Source organism: Hyperolius riggenbachi, chromosome 9 (assembly GCF_040937935.1).
Source record: "Hyperolius riggenbachi isolate aHypRig1 chromosome 9, aHypRig1.pri, whole genome shotgun sequence".
NCBI lineage: Eukaryota > Metazoa > Chordata > Amphibia > Anura > Hyperoliidae > Hyperolius > Hyperolius riggenbachi.
This window is the reverse complement of record NC_090654.1, coordinates 272,559,609-272,579,188: the sequence shown is the minus strand read 5'-3', so window position 1 is coordinate 272,579,188 and position 19,580 is coordinate 272,559,609. Positions and strand designations below refer to the sequence as shown.

At 46.3% G+C, this 19,580-nt stretch overlaps 1 protein-coding gene across 4 annotated transcripts in view; it reads left to right on the top strand.

Annotated features, from left to right (window-relative positions):
• The window catches only part of TTC7B (tetratricopeptide repeat domain 7B), a 215,793-nt gene that overhangs the window by 87,618 nt on the left and 108,595 nt on the right, over window positions 1-19,580 (top strand). For all 4 annotated transcript variants that reach the window (XM_068254574.1, XM_068254575.1, XM_068254576.1 and 1 more), the window contains 5 exons: window positions 5,989-6,072; window positions 7,151-7,255; window positions 8,301-8,418; window positions 12,529-12,586; window positions 13,923-13,995. In XM_068254574.1, the coding sequence (XP_068110675.1) occupies window positions 5,989-6,072; window positions 7,151-7,255; window positions 8,301-8,418; window positions 12,529-12,586; window positions 13,923-13,995 (438 nt within the window). The remainder of the gene's footprint in view (window positions 1-5,988; window positions 6,073-7,150; window positions 7,256-8,300; window positions 8,419-12,528; window positions 12,587-13,922; window positions 13,996-19,580) is intronic.

Here is a 19,580-nt window from a genome sequence, read left to right as displayed (position 1 = left end):
GTATCACAGCAGCGCGCCCGGCGCTGCTGCTGTGACGATGCAGGGGGCAGGAAAGAGCGCAGCTCCCTATAGCGGCGATCTGTATCGCCGTTACCAGGGGAACCGCTCTTTCCTGCCCCCTGCATCGTCACAGCAGCAGCGCCGGGCGCGCTGCTGTGATATACTCTGAAACTTTAGAAGGGGAACGCGGATTAGGAAGCGGCCGCTGCCTAAGCAGGTAATAGCAGTGGCGGCCGCGGGGGGAGCGGGAAGGGAGGGAGCGGGGCACGGACCACCCACCACCCGACCACTAGTCCACCAGGGAAGACTCGCATACAAGCCGACCCCCCCAACTTTTGACCCCCTTTTTGCGAGTATATACGGTATGCTTTTTTCCATATTAATCTTAAAATTTGAGCTTGCAGCAAAACTTGCAGAATTGTTCACATCTGTATAAGGATGTTACTGGGTCTCTTAGTGTCATCAGGAGGTCATCAGCATAGGCCAATGTTTTAATATCTTCATTACCCACTGTTATACGCTTTATGTCTCCATCGCTTTGAATACTGATTAGTAGGGGCTCAAGGCATAGGTGAAAGAGGGTATCCCTGTCGTACCCTATTTAAGCCTGGAAAGGCCCTGAAGGGAGAGGAGTTGATTATCAGTTGGGCATTTAGATTTTTGTACAGTTTCTTTATTCTTTCGATAAAGAGGGTTCCTATGCCAAAATTTTGTAGACCATTGAATATGAATTCATGTGAAATGCGATCAAATGCTTTTTCTACGTCAATTGCTATCGAAATTCTTTCATCTCTTTTAATTTTACAGTTATGGATAATATTAATTGCTGTATAAATGTTTTTTCTTGGTGGTGTCTGTTTTTCCTTAATCGTGTTTGTTGTTTCCCCAATAACACCTCCAACGCTTCCTCCAGTCTGTGCCAATATACTTGAATATAGTTTGACATCAGTATTTTAGGGATATTGACCTGAAATTTGCACAGCGTTCTATGTCCTTGCCTTTCTTTGAAATAAGAGTAATAAAGGCGTTATTAGTAGAATCAGAAAAGGTTTTCTGAGTGCTTTCTGGTCATCAGCGCTTACTGAGTGCATTTAAAAAAAACCCTCTCATTCACTTGCATTAAAATTGTAGTAGAATCGCCATGTGCGTGTACAATTTTATATGTTCACGATTTTACGTGATCACGGCGTCTTTTACGCAATTTTAATGCAAGTGAATGGGAGCAATTTTTATAAAAGGGCTCAGAAAAGCTCTTCTAGTGTGTATGAGCCCTTACTAATGGAGGAGAATGGTGCAGAGTCTCTGGACATTTTTTTTTCTTTAGCAATTATAGGGCAGGATTTTTTGAATAATTGTCTATTTGGTGGCTACTATGTTCAGCCTTCACTAGAGGCGCTTTGTGATATTTTTTTTTTCATTTTTTTTTTATAAGCGTTGGTGATTTTTCAAAATCGCCCTTAAAGCGCTTATGCAATGATTCTCTATAAGAGAGTTCACATCGAAATGGTTCGTGTCTGATCCGCTCAGAAAAGTGGTGCTCATTCTTTAGGTGATTTTGCCTCAATGGAAGGTATAGGATAAACGCAAAACGTTCACAAAATCACTTTGTGCAGCGATTGCGTTCGCGTTTTTAAGAATAAAGTAACTTCCTGACTTGCGTCAAGGAGTGAATTAAAAAAAAAAGCTCGGCAAAAGCGCTTAGAAAAGCGATTTTCACAAAACGCAACGCCCACCAAAGCACCGGGAATAGAAAAAATATTGCATCAAAAAAAGCGCTAACGCTAACACGAGCGGAATGCAATGTGAATGAGGCCTTAGAGCAGTGGTTCCCAACCCATGTGCCGCGACACATACATGTGTCGCGGCAGCTTCGGGTATGTGTCGCGGCTCTCTCGGAGGGGAGCAGCGCAGTAGAGGTAGAGCTGTGGGCAGCAGCGGAGAAGGGGGCCATTTCCCCCTCTTCTCTCACCTTAGGGTGCTCTGCCTCCCTCGCTCTCCCCTCCGATACTGTGTGTGTGGCGGCGCTTGGCAGCGGGCGGGACTTACCTTCCGTGTCGCTCCAAGCGCCGCCCGGAAGTTCTGATTCTGCAGCCGCTGCTCTGGTCTGGATCAGGCCAGAGTAGTGGCAAATCATCCCGCGGCGGCGACGAGACCAGACGGAGACACGGAAGGTAAGTTCCGCCCCTCTGCCAGCCACTGCACTTCGTTCCGGAGGAGAGAGCGAGGGAGGGAGAGCACCCTGAGGTGCCGCTCTCCTTCCCTCGCTCTCTCCTCCTGGGGGGGGGGGCACCTGGCTACATATACTGGGCACGTATATCCCTGGCTACATATACTGGGGACATATACCGGGGGCATATACACCTGCATACATATACTGTGGACATATACCCCTGGCTACATATACTGGGCACATATATCCCTGGCTACATATACCGGGCACATATACCCCTGCCTACATATACTGGGGACATATACTCCTGACTACATGTACTGGGCACATATACACCCTGGCTACATATACTGGGGACATATACCCCTGCCTACATATACTGGGCACATATACCCCTGGCTACATATACTGGGGACATATACCGGGGACATATACACCTGCCTACATATACTGGGGACATATACCCCTGGCTAGATATACTGGGCACATATATCCCTGGCTACATATTCTGGGCACATATACCCCTGCCTACATATACTGGGCACATATACCCCTGGCTACATATACTGGGCACATATACCCCTGGCTACATATACTGGGCACATATACCCCTGGCTACATATACTGGGCACATATATCCCTGGCTACATATACTGGGCACATATATCCCTGGCTACATATACTGGGCACAACTGGCTGTTTGTCATTATGTGCATTTACTGGTGAAAAGAGGTCTCTTATTATGTGCATTTACTGGTGAAAAGCTGTCTCTTATTATGTGCATTTACTGGTGAAAAGCTGTCTCTCATTACGTGCATTTACTGGTGAAAGGCTGTCTGTCATTACCTGCATTTACTGGTGAAACGCTGTCTCTAAGGGCCCATTCACACTAGAGCGTTTTCAGCGCGATTTCAGCATCGCTGGGAAAACGCTAGTAGTTAAAAAAACGCCAGTCCAATGTTAGTGGATGGGATGATTCTCATCTAAGCGTTTTGCGTTTTGCTGAAACGCAAACGCGTTGCATGCAGCGTTTTTGGAGCGTTTCAGAGCGATTAGCGTTTCAATGTTAAGGATAGGGAAGCAGGAAAACAGCTCTGAAAACGCTGGTCTGTTCATAGTCAGGAGCGTTTTGCCAGCGATTTTACCCAGGTAACCTAGCAAATTACCCATAAAACGCCTCTTCTTCCTGTTTAGATGGCATTTCCTGTCAGGAGAGACAGATAGAGACAGCTAGCTAGCCTGCAGCTTGGAGAGAGTATCTGGAGCACACCATGAGCTGGTTTTGCAGCGAAGATCTCATTACCAGGGTCCAGCCGCACCCCATACTGTATGAAAAGGGGTCCTCATCATATAAACTTAACAAAGATGCGATGCGTGTGTGGGGCAACATTGCAAAGGACTTGTTTGAGGGAAACCGCAGCCAATAGGAGTGTTGCAACATCCAAACAACCAATCAAATCAAAAGAAAACAATTTTGTAGGCTAATGACCCCAAAAACGCAAAACGCTGGAAAAACGCTTTCTATACAGTGAAAAATCGCTTGAAAATCACTAGGAAAACCAGGGGGAAAACGCCAGAAAAACGCTCAGCGTTTGCGTTAGCGTTTTGCGTTTTTAAGTGTGAATGGGCCCTTATGTGCATTTAGTGGGGAAACACTGTCTCTCATTACATGCATTTAGTCTACGTGTCACGGAGATCTGAACGTTTGGTTTGATGTGTCACGACTCCAAAAAGGTTGGGAACCACTGCCTTAGAGAGTATATATTAGGACGCAGGGGATTGCTAAGAAATGAGTGAAGCAGTAGCCTGATAATTTGTACCTGAAGTCACATGATGAGGTACGTACATACAAATTAGGCAGTCAAACAAAGTCAATTGTCCAGAAAAGTAAATGGAAATCAAAACATTTTTTTTAATCTGGCTAAGGAGACAATTGGTGATCAGGATAAACTGCTGAAAAGTTCAGAGGGCCATAACTTCTGTTTGTTTTGCAGCAGAATGAAGCAGATTTTACAGCAGACCGTCTTGGCTGTTGTTTTCAATTCAGTCTTAAAAATTCAGATCTTAACCTGAAAATAAACTGTTCTAAGTTACTGACCAATGCCTAGAAATATCCTGATGCCTATTTTAAAGAACACCTGAAGTGAGAGGTATATGGAGCCCTGCTTATCGCTTTGGCTGCAGTAGTGTCTGAATCACACCAGAAACAAGCATGTAGCTAATCCAGTCACACTTCAGTCCAAAATGCCTGATCTGCATGCTTGTTTAGGGTCTATAATTTAATGTATTAGAGGCTGGGCATTAGTAGGACAGCCAGGCAATCTGCATTGTTTAAAAGGTAATACATATGCCAGCCTCCATATCCCCCTTACTTCAGGTGTCCTTTAAAATAAGCGCCAGGTTATTTCTAACGATGGGTCACTGACCTGCAAATAATTTCAAATGTATTTTGCTAATGAATGCAGCTTAGAATTTGATTGATCCGTTTTCAATCTACATACATTTGCATAACTCTGCATCAGCTCAGAATTATTTGCATCTCATTAGTTATCCCACTGACTTATCAGAACTGAAGAAGTCTTTCTGTGGGAATAATCAAAACATTTTCTAGAATGTAAAATGTGTCCAGTTGAAGCTATGTTTTCCTCTGGGTTTATCATAACCTCAAGAAATAAGGACTTTCCCAGAGATCTCACTCTTTAGACACGTCTTTTGCTGCGGCATTAAAGTGTTGGTTCTTCCACTACCAGGTGTGGATGCATCGCCAGTTTATTGGTGCCGTTACAATCAGTTCTGATTTAAATTTAAAGGATACCAGAAGTGACATGTAACATGATGAGATAGATGTGTATGTACAGTGCCTAGCACACACATAACTAGGCTGTCTTCCTTTTTTTTTTTTTTTTCCTTTCTCTGCCTGAAAGAGTTAAATGTCAGGTATGTAAGTGGCTGACTCAGTCCAGACTCAGACAGGAAGTGACTACAGTGTGACCCTCACTGATAAGAAATTCCAACTATAAAATACTTTCCTAGCAGAAAATGGCTTCTGAGAGCAGGAAAGAGATAAAAAGGATTAATAGTTCATAGATTTTAGCTCTGGCATACTTCAGTGAATGTGTCATTGAGCAAAAACAAGAACAGTTAAAATTTAAAAAGTAGATTTAAACATAAAATAAAACTGTGGAATTTCTTAAAGAGAATCTGTATTGTTAAAATCACACACAAGTAAACATACCAGTGTGTTAGGGGACCTCTCCTATTCCCCTCTGTCACAATTTCGCCGCTCGCTCATTAAAAGTGGTTAAAAACAGTTTTAAAAAGTTTGTTTATAAACAAACAAAATGGCCACCAAAACAGGAAGTAGGTTGATGTACAGTATGTCCACACATAGAAAATACATCCATACACAAGCAGGCTGTATACAGCATTCCTTTTGAATCTCAAGAGATCATTTGTGTGTTTCTTTCCCCCCTGAGGGGGGAGTGCATAGCAGAACCACAACACTGAAGAACTTGGCAGCCTTCCAGACACAGGCTGACAAGACTGACAAGGGAAAGATACATTGATTTATTACAGAGACTGTGATAGTAGAAAGTGCTGCAGTAAGCCAGAACACATTAGAATAGCTTTTGGAACTTGTAGGATGATAAAAAACAGGATGCAATTTTTGTTACGGAGTCTCTTTAAGTCATTTTTAGGAGAAGGAAGATGGACACAATTGTTTATTTTATTAGTTTATTTTTAGCCTCGGGTGTCCTTTAATTAAAAATAAAAATCTGCTTAGTTTAAATGTCTGTTTTCTCTCCTTGTGTTTGCAGTGTTTGGAGAGAGCCATGAAGTTTGCATTTGAAGAGTTCCATCTCTGGTACCAGTTCGCCCTCTCTCTGATGGCTGCAGGGAAGGTGATGTCACTTCCTGTCTCTTCATGGGCTTTACTTGTTGTGTCTGATCTCTGTTTACAGATTGTCAGTAAGATGCTGATGATTCCATATTGCATGCAAATTGTATGAAGCTGTCAAAGTACCCATACATCTAGTGATTTTGGCAGGCGATCGACCAAGAGACAGATCTCTATCTGATCGAATCTGATTGGACAGAGATCTGTTGGCTGCCAGAAACCGCAGGCCGATTCCCGATCGATTTCATCATGAAATCTTCCAGGGATCAGCCTTGTGATGCTGGCACCGCCGACTGTCCCTCTAATGTTTTATGTCCCTCCGCGGTGCTCGTGCAGTTATTCTTTACTGTCTGCGCTTTCGCCATCCTTGTATAACCACTTTTGCGCCCCGCGTACTATAGTGCCGTATGGCGGTAGTCACGTGGGGACCAAATGCGGGAGTGGGAGGATGACAGCAGGTAAAGTATAACTACACGGGCACCGGGAAGGGGGTTACACGTAAAACAGTAGGTGGGACAGCAGACGGGGGTTTCCGTCAGGTTTGTCGTATGCGATCATCACATGCCATTACTCACCCAATCGAGCACATCAGCCCTAGACTTTGCAGCATGTCCGTTTGACCTATTTTGGCCTGAAATTGGTTGCATAGTTGATCGGACATGCTCTTGGCGGCACAGATTATTATCCAATTCGAATATAATTGTCGAATTGGACAGTGTATCGGCCGCCAGGTCAAGTAATCTTTGCCTATACTGAAAGTAAACTAGCCACAGTGTGTGCTGATCTCTGCTATACTGTACAGTTTTAAGTTGCTATTCTGTAGTTAGGCTGATCGTAAATTAGCTGCAGTCTCTTACCAACCCTCCAAGAAATACCGAGGATGAATATGGGCTAGTAATAGTCGTTTTTATGTAATAGTCGTTTTCTTTGTAAACTGTGGGAGTGACATGCAAGTATATTTAAATGAGGCTATTACAGCAATGCACACATCCTATATCGGAGCCACTTTTTTAAGCACTGTGGAACTGAAATGTTTTTATGACTGAAGATATTCATTGCTTTTTGCTTTGTTTTCCCTCCAGTCTGCCCGAGCTGTGAAAGTTTTAAGGGAATGTATTCGCCTGAAGCCAGAAGATGCCACCATCCCCCTCCTCGCTGCCAAGCTGTGCATGGGCTCTTTACACTGGGTAAGGCTCCAGGGAAGAGGTGCAGGAGATCAGGGGGTTGGCACTGCAGCAGCAGGGGAAGGGGTGCAGGAGATCAGTGTGTGGCACTGCAGCAGCATGGTGAGGATAAGGGGAAGGGGTGCAGGAGATCAGGGGATGGCACTGTAGCAGAAGGGTGAGGCTGAAGGGGAAGGGGTGCAGGAGGTGGCACTGTAGCAGCAGGGTGAGGCTGCAGGGGAAGAGGTCAGGAGGTGACACTGTAGCAGCAGGGTGAGGCTGTAGGGGAAAGGATGCATGAGATCAGGGGGTGGCACTGTAGCAGCAGGGTGAGGCTGCAGGAGATCAGGAGGTGGCACTGTAGCAGCGGGGTGAGGCTGCAGGAGGTCAGGAGGTGGCACTGTAGCAATAGAGTGAGGCTGCAGGGGAATAGGTACAGGAGATCGGGGTGGCACTGTAGCAGCAGGGTGAGGCTGCACTGTAGCAGCAGGGTGAGTTCTGCAGGGGAAGAGGTGCAGGAGATCAGGGGGTGGCACTGCAGCAGCAGGGTGAGGCTACAGGGAAGGGGTGCAGGAGATCAGGGGGTGACACTGCAGCAGCAGCAGGGTGAGGCTACGGGGGGAGGTGTGCAGGAGATCAGGGGGTGGCACTGTAGCAGCAGGGTGAGGCTGCAGGAGGTGGCACTGTAGCAGCAGGGTGAGGCTGCAGGGGAAGAGGTGCAGGAGATCAGGGGGTGGCACTGCAGCAGCAGGGTGAGGCTACAGGGAAGGGGTGCAGGAGATCAGGGGGCGACACTGCAGCAGCAGCAGGGTGAGGCTATGGGGGGGAGGGGTGCAGGAGATCAGGGGGTGGCACTGTAGCAGCAGGGTGAGGTGCAGGAGATCAGGAGGTGGCACTGTAGCAGCAGGGTGAGGCTGCAGGGGTGCAAGAGATCAGGGGGTGGCACTGTAGCAGCAGGGTGAGGCTGCAGGGAAGGGGTGCAGGACATTTTACTAGGCTTTATACAGCTTACACATGCCAGTATGTCCTGTCTGCATTGGATTTATCTTTCTGGCTATCGCTTTTACAGATGGATGAAGCTGAACGGTTTGCCAAATTGGTTGTTGACTGCAGTGACAGAAGCCCCGAATTTAAAGCCAAAGGTTTCCTGGCCCTCGGACTCGCCTATAGTTTACAAGCATCTGATGGTAATGTACACACAGGATAGCCTGAAATCTCCTTATTTATGTATGTGTGTATAATGTGCCTGTGGTTCAAGATTTAGACGCACACAGAGATTACACTTCGGACTTGTAGGCGATCTGATGCCTGCACACTCCCTGCCTGTCTTTTTGTCCAGACTAGACCAGTGACAAGTTGATGGCCAGCACAAAGTAACTGTTTATACTGTACATAGTGGCAGAACTAGAGATCAGTACACGCTGCAGTTAGTTTGCTATCCATATAGGCACAGAATAACCGCTTATACTTTACATACTGGAGGTAGCAGAGTTTCGTACACACTGCAGCTCGTTTAGTGTCAGTACAGGCACAGAGTAACTGCTTATATTGTACATACTGGGGGTAACAGGGATCACTGCAGCTAGTTTACTATCAGTACAGGCCTAGAGTAACCGCTTATACTGTACATACTGGAGGTAGCAGAGATCCGCACACACTGCAGCTAGTTTGCTATCAGTACAGGCATAGGGTAACGGCTTATACTGTACATACTGTGAGTAGCACAGATCAGCACACACTGCAGCTAGTTTACTTATCAGTATAGGCACAGAGTAACTGCTTAAATTGTACAGACTGGAGGTAGCAGAGATCAGAGCACACTGCAGCTGGTTTACTATCAATATATGCACAGAGTAACAATTTGTACTGTATATAGTAAGGCAAACATGCCAGTATTTTTAAAAATTGGAGGAAATTTGAAAGCTTTTCATGCTCATTTTAGTATAAATACTCCAACCTATTTATGTTCACTCTTGCAGTTGTATTTTTATTGCATATTTTTGTACATCAGCAGGCCTCATGTGCATAAAACGCATGCATTTAAATGTATGAAAAAAAACACAAAACAAAGGTGTCTCATTGACATACTGTACATAGTTACATCGTTATTTTGGTTCAAAAAAGACATACGTTCATCGAGTTCAACCAGAGAACAAAGTACAACACCAGCCTGCTCCCTCACATATCCCTGTTGATCCAGAGGAAGGCAAAAAACCCTTACAAGGCATGGTCCAATTAGCCCCAAAAGGGAAAAAAATTCCTTCCCGACTCCAGATGGCAATCAGATAAAATCCCTGGATCAACATATAAAATCCCTGGATCACAGGTAGTGAGCACGCACTTTGCTATTTTATGCACTTTTGAAATGCTGGCGCCATGTAGGGATATATTAGCTTGCGTTATTGCATGCATGTGTTGAACAAGTGTGATCTCTGTCTAATGCCAATTTTGGTTGGAACCAAATAGCATCAGTGCGTTTTTGGGATGTGAGAAGAAATGAGTGCCCGGAGAAAACCCGTGCATGCACGAGGCAACATACAAACTCCATGCAAATAGTGTCTTACTGGACTGATCTGAAAGTGGGATTGTCAGCCACAAAATCAAATTCCATTTACCCACTGCTCTGTGTTTAATATGTAGACTACATGCAGTCTGCATTGCAAGCATTCTAATATAACCAGGCATTTCTGCTGTAATAAATCTTATCTCTGTCTGCCTGGCTCTATTCTGGTACATTGCCAGAGAGAGGGAAGCTTGTCATCTCCCCTCCCACATTATTGCTTCTCACTGATTGGCTGAGGGACATTCAGTGTGACAGGAGGCAGAGAAATGAAAAACAGCTCACCCTTCTGCAGAAGCTGCTGAAATACGATCTATGCTGTGCTCACATGTGTTTACAAAGCAAGCTAGATATGACAGTACAGTTTCTAGGAGAAAGTAAAGAGTAAGGGAGGAAATGAGATCAGGATTGGCTTCAGTCAAAGGCAGTAAAGATGGAAAATGCTTGGAACGCGTTTCCCTTTATTTACTATATAAAATTAACTGAAATCAAAACGTGGACAGTACAATACATATGTTATGTAGGTAAAACAATTATTTATCTACTTATATATGTGTTTTTATTTTTCCTGGGATAGTATGGCTGTCCCTGTTGCTCGAACAGCTGGAAGACGAGAGTGCCCTCCACTCCGCCATCTTGCCCGTTTACAGCCTTCATTTATTTACGTGAAATGAGCTATTTTGTTTGGGCACTTCCCGAGGGATTTGACTGTTTGGCATAACACAATTCAATTACCGGTAGTTTTCGCATTGTTACTTTCCATAAATGACACTGGAGTTATGCAGTCAGCAAAGAGGCAGATATTGCTCAGCTGAGTCTGTTTAGCTCTGCGTAAATCTACTTATAAATGTGACGTTTTCATTGGCCAAAGCAATTTTTTGTGATCGTTCTGGTTGATGACCTGTCATGAGCACAGATGTCCCCCAGAGTTCGGGAATGCTTTGCCGATTTCTATGGTAGTTTCTTCTGCAGCTCCCAGTGGCCCTTCTGCTGTTCCAGCCCCTCCCCCCTTCCTTCTCCAAAGGACAGAACAGGTTACATGTCACAATCCCAGCAGTGTATCTGTACAGCAGTCATTTGGGGTGACCATTATCCACCATCTGTTTTGTATGTTAAAGGACAACTGAAGCAAGAGGGATATGGAGGCTGCCATATTTATTTCCTTTGAAAGTGGACCTGAACTCTTGCACAGGACAGAAGGAAAATATAGAGAAATGCACCCTGTATGTATTTAGAGGGCTTAGCCTGTCTAATCTTCTCTCATCTGTGACTAATCACAACTGTAATTTGATATTTCCTGTGTCACCTGACTGCCATGGCAGATAAGGTAATTTGAAAGCATAGGATGTTAATATGTCTGCTTCCATGAAAGCAGGAAGTAGACACACTGCAGATTTTTTGCAAGATTTCTATCAGCTGTAACAAAGAAATGTTTTTTTTAAATGTTTTTATGCTGGCAGAGCAGAGAAGCAGTTCTGAGTTCAGGTCCGCTTAAAGGGAACCTTAACTGGCGAGCAAAAAAAAATTCACTTACCTGGGGGCTTTCCCAAGCCTCCCGCAGCCGTCCGGTGCCCGCGCCGGTCCTTCGGTGCCCTCCGGTCTCCCTCCGCCGCTAAGTTTCGTTTTCGGACGACTGCCAGTCGTCCTCGGGCCTCTTCCACACTCCTCGTCGTAAACTGCAGTAAAGCGCGTCCGCATGACGCCGAACGCGTCATGTGCATGACGCCAAACGCGTCATGCGGACGCGCTTTACTGCAGTTTACGACGAGGAGTGCGGAAGAGGCCCGAGGACGACTGGCAGTCGTCCGAAAACGAAACTTATCGGCGGAGGGAGACCGGAGGGCACCGAAGGACTGGCGCGGGCACCGGACGGCTGCGGGAGGCTTGGGAAAGCCCCCAGGTAAGTGAATTTTTTTTTGCTCGCCAGTTAAGATTCCCTTTAAAGGGATACTGTAGGGGGTCAGGGGAAAATGAGTTGAACTTACTCGGGGCTTCTAACGGTCCCCCGCAGACATCCTGTGTTGGCGCAGCCACTTACCGATGCTCCGGCCCCGCCTCCGGTTCACTTCTGGAATTTCAGACTTTAAAGTCTGAAAACCACTGTGCCTGCGTTGCCGTGTCCTCGATCCCGCTGATGTCATCAAGAGCGCACAGCGCAGGCCCAGTATGGTCTGTGTCTGCGCAGTACACTCCTGGTGACATCAGCGGGAGCGAGGACACGGGCATGCAGGCGCAGTGGTTTTCTGACTTTAAAGTCAGAAATTCCAGAAGTGAACTGGAGGCGGGGCCGGAGCATCGGTGAGTGGCTGCGCCAACACAGGATGTCTGCGGGGGACCATTAGAAGCCCCGGGTAAGTTCAGCTCATTTTCCCCCGACCCCCCCTACAGTATCCCTTTAAGCAATACCAGTTGCCTGGCTATCCTGCTGATCCTCTACCTCTAATACTTTTAGCCATAACCCCTAAACAAGCATTCATCAGATCAGGTGTTTGACATTGTCAGATCTGAAAAGATTAGATGCATCTTATTTCTGGTGTGATTCAGACACTACTACAGCCAAATAGACTAGCAGGGCTGCCAGGCAACTGGTATTGTTTAAAAAGAAATAAGTATGGCAGCCTCCATATTCTTCTAACTACACTTGTCCTTTAAGAGTAGCAGCATAATGTCAGCTTAGTGGGCGAGGCTTTGTGGACTAGGCCGCCAGCACTGACTCCTCCCCTCATTTGTCTTTCAGCCTCACTGCGCGGCATGCAGGAGGATCTGCAGAGAAAAGCTCTCCTCGCCTTCCAGAGGTAAGTGCATTGCAGCCACCTTCACACCAAATCTCTCTATTGCTGCTGATTGGCTCATGTAAATGTGAAAAAGAAAAATTGATTAGACTAGTGCTGACTAGCTCAGCACTGCATTATGACTCTCACCCCCTGTGCATCAGCTCCTGTCAGTATACACTTCTCAGGACTGCTGCTCCTCTATTTCTTTTTCTGTTTGCCTGTGTGCTGTAGATTGGCAGTTGGTGGTTTGTCAGGATAGAAATTTTAGGTTAGGCCATGATGTCATCAGGGGCTGCTTCAGAATTTTATTATTGAGGGTGCTATGCAGCTGCTGGATCCTCTAGCGGGGGACCATGGTTGTGTCCATGTAATAGAAAGTGGGTGTGGTAATGACGGGTCATAGGCAGAGCCAAATGTACATGAACTCAGCAGCGGTGTAATTCAGACGGTGGACATCAGCCCCTCTCCTAATAAAAAAAAAATAATGACCTATACTGTCCACCTATTCTATCCTTTGTAGTATAGGTGGCCAAATGCTTCCCCCCTTGTAGTATAGCTGTTCAAAGATGCTTTCCCTCTCCCCCTTTGTATTATAGGTGGCCAAAGATGCTTTCCCCCTCCCCCTTTGTATTATAGGTAGCCAAAGATGCTTTCCCCCTCCCCCTTTGTATTATAGGTGGCCAAAGATGCTTTCCCCCTCCCCCTTTGTATTATAGGTGGCCAAAGATGCTTTCCCCCTCCCCCTTTGTATTATAGGTGGCCAAAGATGCTTTCCCTCTCCCCCTTTGTATTATAGATGGCCAAAGATGCTTTCCCCCTCCCCCTTTGTATTATAGGTGGCCAAAGATGCTTTCCCCCTCCCCCTTTGTATTATAGGTGGCCAAAGATGCTTTCCCCCTCCCCCTTTGTATTATAGGTGGCCAAAGATGCTTTCCCCCTCCCCCTTTGTATTATAGGTGGCCAAAGATGCTTTCCCCCTCCCCCTTTGTATTATAGGTGGCCAAAGATGCTTTCCCTCTCCCCCTTTGTATTATAGATGGCCAAAGATGCTTTCCCGCTCCCCCTTTGTATTATAGGTGGCCAAAAACACTTTACCCCTCCCCCTTTGTAGTATAGGTGGCGAGATGCTTCCCCCCCCCCTTGTGAAATAGGTGACCAGATGCTTTCCCCCTCCAACAACCCCCCACCTTGTAGTATATATGTGTCCAGATTCTTCGACACTCCCCCCCCCCCCCCCCCCCCCAAATGCCACCCCTGTATGTCCTACAGCCTTCTGCAAGTGCAGTTTGCACACAATTTCTGTTACGTGTGAAAAGCCCCTAAATCATACTCCTGGTATTTATGTTTGTCTCCGCAGAGCTCACAGCCTGTCGCCAACGGATCATCAGGCCGCTTTCTACCTCGCCCTGCAGCTAGCGATATCTCGGCAGGTAAGAGACCTACAGGAATGGATATAACCCGTCTGCTCACCAGTAAGTGTAGGTGGACTGGCAGCCAACTCTGTATACCTCCAACGTAATAGAAACAGCTTGTAGCGCATGTGGACCTTTCACTGTTTAGTTCCGCATACAATACAGCATGGAATGTACACACGCCAAAAATATAAAATCTTACACAGGAGAACCTGGACTATGGCTGAAGATATAATGGGGGAAACAGAGAGAGAGACAGACCAAGAGTCAAATATAGTGTAGTCCAGTGATGGCTAACCTTGGCACTCCAGCTGTGACAAAACTACAAATCCCATCATGCCTCTGCCTCCCCAAGTTATGCTTAGAGCTTTCAGAGTATTGCAATGCCTCATGGGACTTGTAGTTCCACCACAGCTGGAGTGCCAAGGTTAGCCATCAATGGTGTAGTATCTTTTTAGAAATAGACGTATAGTCACCCCAGTAGGTGGCCAATTGATGAGCAGTTGAGGAGAATAACCCAACCCTGCAGTGAATTTCTGTGGGATGGGCTGGGGACGCAACCCTCTGCCAAGGGTGGATCAACAATTAAAGCATTTATTTTAATTCATTCAAGTATTTATATAGCGCTGACATATTACGCAGCGCTGTACAGAGTATATTGTGTTGTCACTCACTGTCCCTCAGAGGGGCTCACAAGCTAGTCCCTACCATAGTCACATGTCTATGTATGTATAGTGTAGTGTATGTATCGTAGTCTAGGGCCAATTTTAGGGGTAGGTCAATTAACTTATCTGTTTTTTTTTTTGGGATGTGGGAGGAAACCGGAGTACCCGGAGGAAACCCACACAGACACGGGGAGAAGATACAAACTCCTTGCAAATGTTGACCTGGCTGGGATTCAAACCGGGGACCCAGCGCTGCAAGGCGAGAGCGCTAACCACTATGCCACCCGAACATGGAAAACTCAGAGGCACCAAAGGATATAAAATAATCAAAAATGCTGTAAAATACAGTATATCTACTAAAAAAAATGCCCCTATGGGCTACTCCTCTCGGAAGGAGGAAACCTCTGGATCCTAAAGATGCTTCCTGCATTCTCCTCCATTCCAGTGCTGGGACCACTGAAATTCCCCTTAGCGCGGTGCCTTGTTCAAGCGCAGTATCTCCATCCCACTGGATCAGGTCCGCACTGCTGCACAGGTGCGGGCCGCTTGCAAAGTAGCGCACACTGCGCAGATAGGCCACACTTCAGGGGTCCTAGTGCAGGATCTAAAGGACAGAGAATGTCGGGGAAAGCCTTTTTAGGCTCCAGAGGCTTCCCCCTCCCGAGGTGAGTACCCCCTAGAGGGGATTTGTATTTTTACAGGTTAACTTTAATAAAGAGGCAGTGGCGGACTTGCCTCATAAATGTTAGTCGCACAAATATGCAACTTTTTTTACTCTTGCATTCAAAAAAATAACAAGGGTTACTGAGAATTGCTACACGTTTCTTTGCACAACTGCCGCTTCTTCAGGCAGTCAGAACTCTTGACACTTATTTGATCCGATACTCTATAGTGATGGTCATATCTAGAAGTCATGGAGAAGCATGTGATCAGTTTTGTCAGGTGATAGATATGCAAGTGCCTGATTTTTTTTTTGTCATGATCCTGTGCCAAAGCAGGATGTGATCACAGAAAATTGAAGCTTTGAAAATCTATCAGCTGATCAGACTGATCACATGAGGTCTCCTAGACAGGACCACCGCTAATACTCTCTCATATGTGCCCGAAGAAGTGGCAGCTGTGCCAAGAACGCATAGCAATTTTGAGTATCCCTTGTTCTTCTTTTTGAATTTAAGAATAAAAAAGTGCATATTTGTGTGACATTTATGTGGTAAGTCTACCACTACCTCTTTTTTTTCCATTTTAAAGCATTTTTTATTTTATGTCCTTTGGTGCCTCTGTATTTGCCAGTACTATGAATCGCTAGCTGTTCACCACGATTTTGGGCACTCTGCCGCCATCCAGCATCTGTTTGGTTTATGGAGAGAAAATATTTGCATAATTGTATGTATCGGGGTCATCGGCTCCACAGAATCTCCGCCTGTCCACCGGGGATCGCGGGCAGATATTGCGGGATTTATGGCCAGCCTGGCATCCAGCATCCGTCTTCTCTGCTCTCGGCCAGCTGCTTTGCATATGGCGTTTGTGAGACGCCTCCTGGCTCAGCTGCTTTGCATAATGGGAATAGTGGGAAGATGCTGGTTAAAGACACGGTGTGCCCGCCAACATCTGCGGAGCTCCTCCCTGCAGGCTGGCATTCCTATAGTGCCCATCACAGCTTCTCTGCATGCCAGGGGAGGAAACACAAATATCTTCCGCGATCCACAATCCTTCAGATATTCCCACAGATTCCTTCTGTCATATCGCCACTATCATTATTAAGATTTCTATAGCACTGACCTATTCTGCAGTGCTTTACAGAGTACATAGTTCTGTCACTGACTGTCCTCAGAGGAGATCACTATCTAATCCTACCATAGTCATAGTATAATGTCCTACTATATTATTATGTATTTATATAGCACTGACCTCTCCTGCAGCACTTTACACAGAGTACATAGTCATGTCACTGACTGTCCTCAGAGGAGCTCACAATCTAATCCTACCATAGTCATAGTATAATGTCCTACCATGTTATTATTATGTGTTTATATAGCACTGACATATCCTGCAGCACTTTACAGAGTACATAGTCATGTCACTGGCTGTCCGCAGTGGTGCTCACAGTATAATCCTACCATAGTCATAGTGTAATGTCCTACCATATTATTATTATGTATTTATATAGCACTGACATCTTCTGCAGCACTTTACAGAGTACATAGTCATGTCTCTGACTGTCCTCAGAGGAGCTCACAATCTAATCCTACCATAGTGATAGACTGAAAAAAATAACTGAGCAATTTTACCTCTTTGTGTCAAGACTATACTGGACGCTAAACTGTAATAAAGCACCTATACTGATCAGTTATTGGTCTGGTCACATGATCCCAGTTCTCTTTTTCTTCATTTAGAGAGTGCTGTATAGGAAGAGATACTGTGTGCAGCCAACTGGCTGCACCTGTATCTGCTTCAGGCTAGGAACAGGGCGGGTTTTCAGGCTGCTACAGTCACAACACTATAGGTAACGTTGCAGGACTCTGTTTACCTTCTGCTTTCAAGGTATTTAGCTCCCATCATGCTTTCCACTGCAGGAACTGCAAATCCAACACCACTGTAGTAAACTTATCAGTTAAAGATGTCACAAGTCTGAAGCTGAAGGGATGTGGAGGCTGCCATATTTATTTCCATGTAAACAATACCAACCAATCCTCTGTCTCTAATTCTTTTAGCCATAGACCCCGAACAAGCATGCAGGTGTTTCAGACAAATATCAGACAGGATTAGCTACAAACACTTGCATGCTTGTTCAGGGTCTATGTCTAAACGTATTAAGCTGGCCATACACTGGCCCGATTTGCCGCCGTTTCGACAGCAGATTCGATCACTGGGATCGAATCTGCTGCCAATCGTTCCCGCAGCACGCCGAATTTCGATCCATTTCGTCCGATCCTGTCGATCGCTCCGTGCGGAAAATTACCGTCGATCGCCCGCGGGTAGGGAGCGCGTCGCTAGCGGCGTTCGAGTGCCCGACGACCGACGCAATAGAGCCCACATGCATTACCTGCTCCGCCGGCGCGACTCCAGTCCCCCGGTCACCGCTGCTCTGTCTGCGCTCTGGTCTCCAGGTCCGGCATGCCTCACTTCTTCTAGCCCGGCAGGAAGTTTAAACAGTAGAGCGCCCTCTACTGTTTAAACTTCCTGCCGGGCTAGAAGAAGTGAGGCATGCCGGACCTGGAGACCAGAGCGCAGACAGAGCAGCGGTGACCGGGGGCAGTCGCGCTGGTGGAGCAGGTAATGTATGCGGCGCGGGGGGGGGGGGGGGAGCGGCGGCGGCAGAAGCAGCAGCACCACCACAACAGATTGTGAACGGTTTCAGGCTGAAATCGGTTCACAATCTGTTTGCAGTAAAGGTAGCCATACGATCCCTCTCTGATCAGATTCGATCAGAGAGGGATCTATCTGTTGCTTGAATCTGATGGCAAATCGACCAGTGTATGGCTACCTTTAGGCTGCATTTCCACTTGTGCGGTGCGAATCGCCGCGGTAAAAATTCGCATGCGGATGCGAATTTTGCATGCGGGTCTATGCGAATTTTCATGCGAATTCGCATGGATGACGATGTATGCGAATTTAACCATGGCAGTGCTGGTGTGCTTTTCCATAGTTTCTATGCGAATTCGCATGAAAATTCGCATACCCAAACCTCATGCGAATTTCCTATTAAATACATTGTATGCGATCGCATAGCGGTATGCGAATTCTGATGGCTCTGCCATGCGAATTTTTTCCGCACAGAAAAACGCAAAGGAATCCTGACAAGTGGAAACAGTCCCATTCACTTGTATTGCTATGCGAATTTGCATGCGAAAAACGCGTGCGAATTCGCGATAGTGGAAATGGGCCCTTAGAGGCAGAGGATCAGCAGGACAGCCAGGCAACTAGTATTCTGGTGCATAAATGGGTCAGAGCGGGACAGCGCCTGACTCACCAGCCTGCGTACTGGGACTTCTAAATACCAACAAATGGCTCTTCTAAAATGTCAGCAATTTCCATAAATTCGCAATATTCCGTAGCTCTACATCTGAGTCAGCATTATTCCATAAACACAAGTTGTACGCCCCTGTGTGGCATCACTGCCTCCCCAGCCAGGACTGCTTTAGGGAGGCCTCCGGGTTAAACAATAATGTGTGGAAGAGAAAGGGGGGGGGGGGAGTAGATATTAGGAATGTGCTTTCTGCTTCCTGCTGTGATTTATACTGGGTACAATTCCACAATTCGTGTCTTTAAAGGACACCTGAACTGAGAGGGAAATGAAAACTGACATTTATTTAGTTTATTTAGTTCGTTTTAGACAATTTATTTAGTTGTAGACAATTCCAGTTGCCTGGCTGTCCAGGGGCGGATCACATGATTCAGACGGCTTCTTCCTAGGGGGTGTCTAAAACCGGAAGTGATGTGGAGTGAGAGAAAGGAGGACTCTTATGCCTGGTACACACGATACAATTTTCTGACAGATTACTAGTTGATCGATTATTTTTAACAGGTCCGATCTGATTTCCGATCGATTTTCCTTAAACAGAAGTAAATGGAAAATTGATCAGAAATCACAACGGACCTATCGGAAATAATCGATCTGACGGTAAACCTGTCAGAAGATTGTATAGTGTGTACCTAGCATTGCTGTCACACACAGACAATCGACACAGCAGCTGGCCCAGGCGCAATGAGGAGGAGCCTCTGCAAGAGGAGGGGGTGAGTGTGCATGCAGCTGAGCCAGCCAGGCGGCACCGCAATGTCTGAGATGTGTCCAAGTTGGGGAGAGGAAGGATGAGGCGAAGGCTTGATGGGGGGGGGGGGCAGGCGGCATCCTCGTCCCTGTATTGTTTGCTTCTGGCGGCAAATAGTCTAGTCCCTATGGCTGTCCTCCAGATCTTTTGCCTCTAATAGCCATAGCCC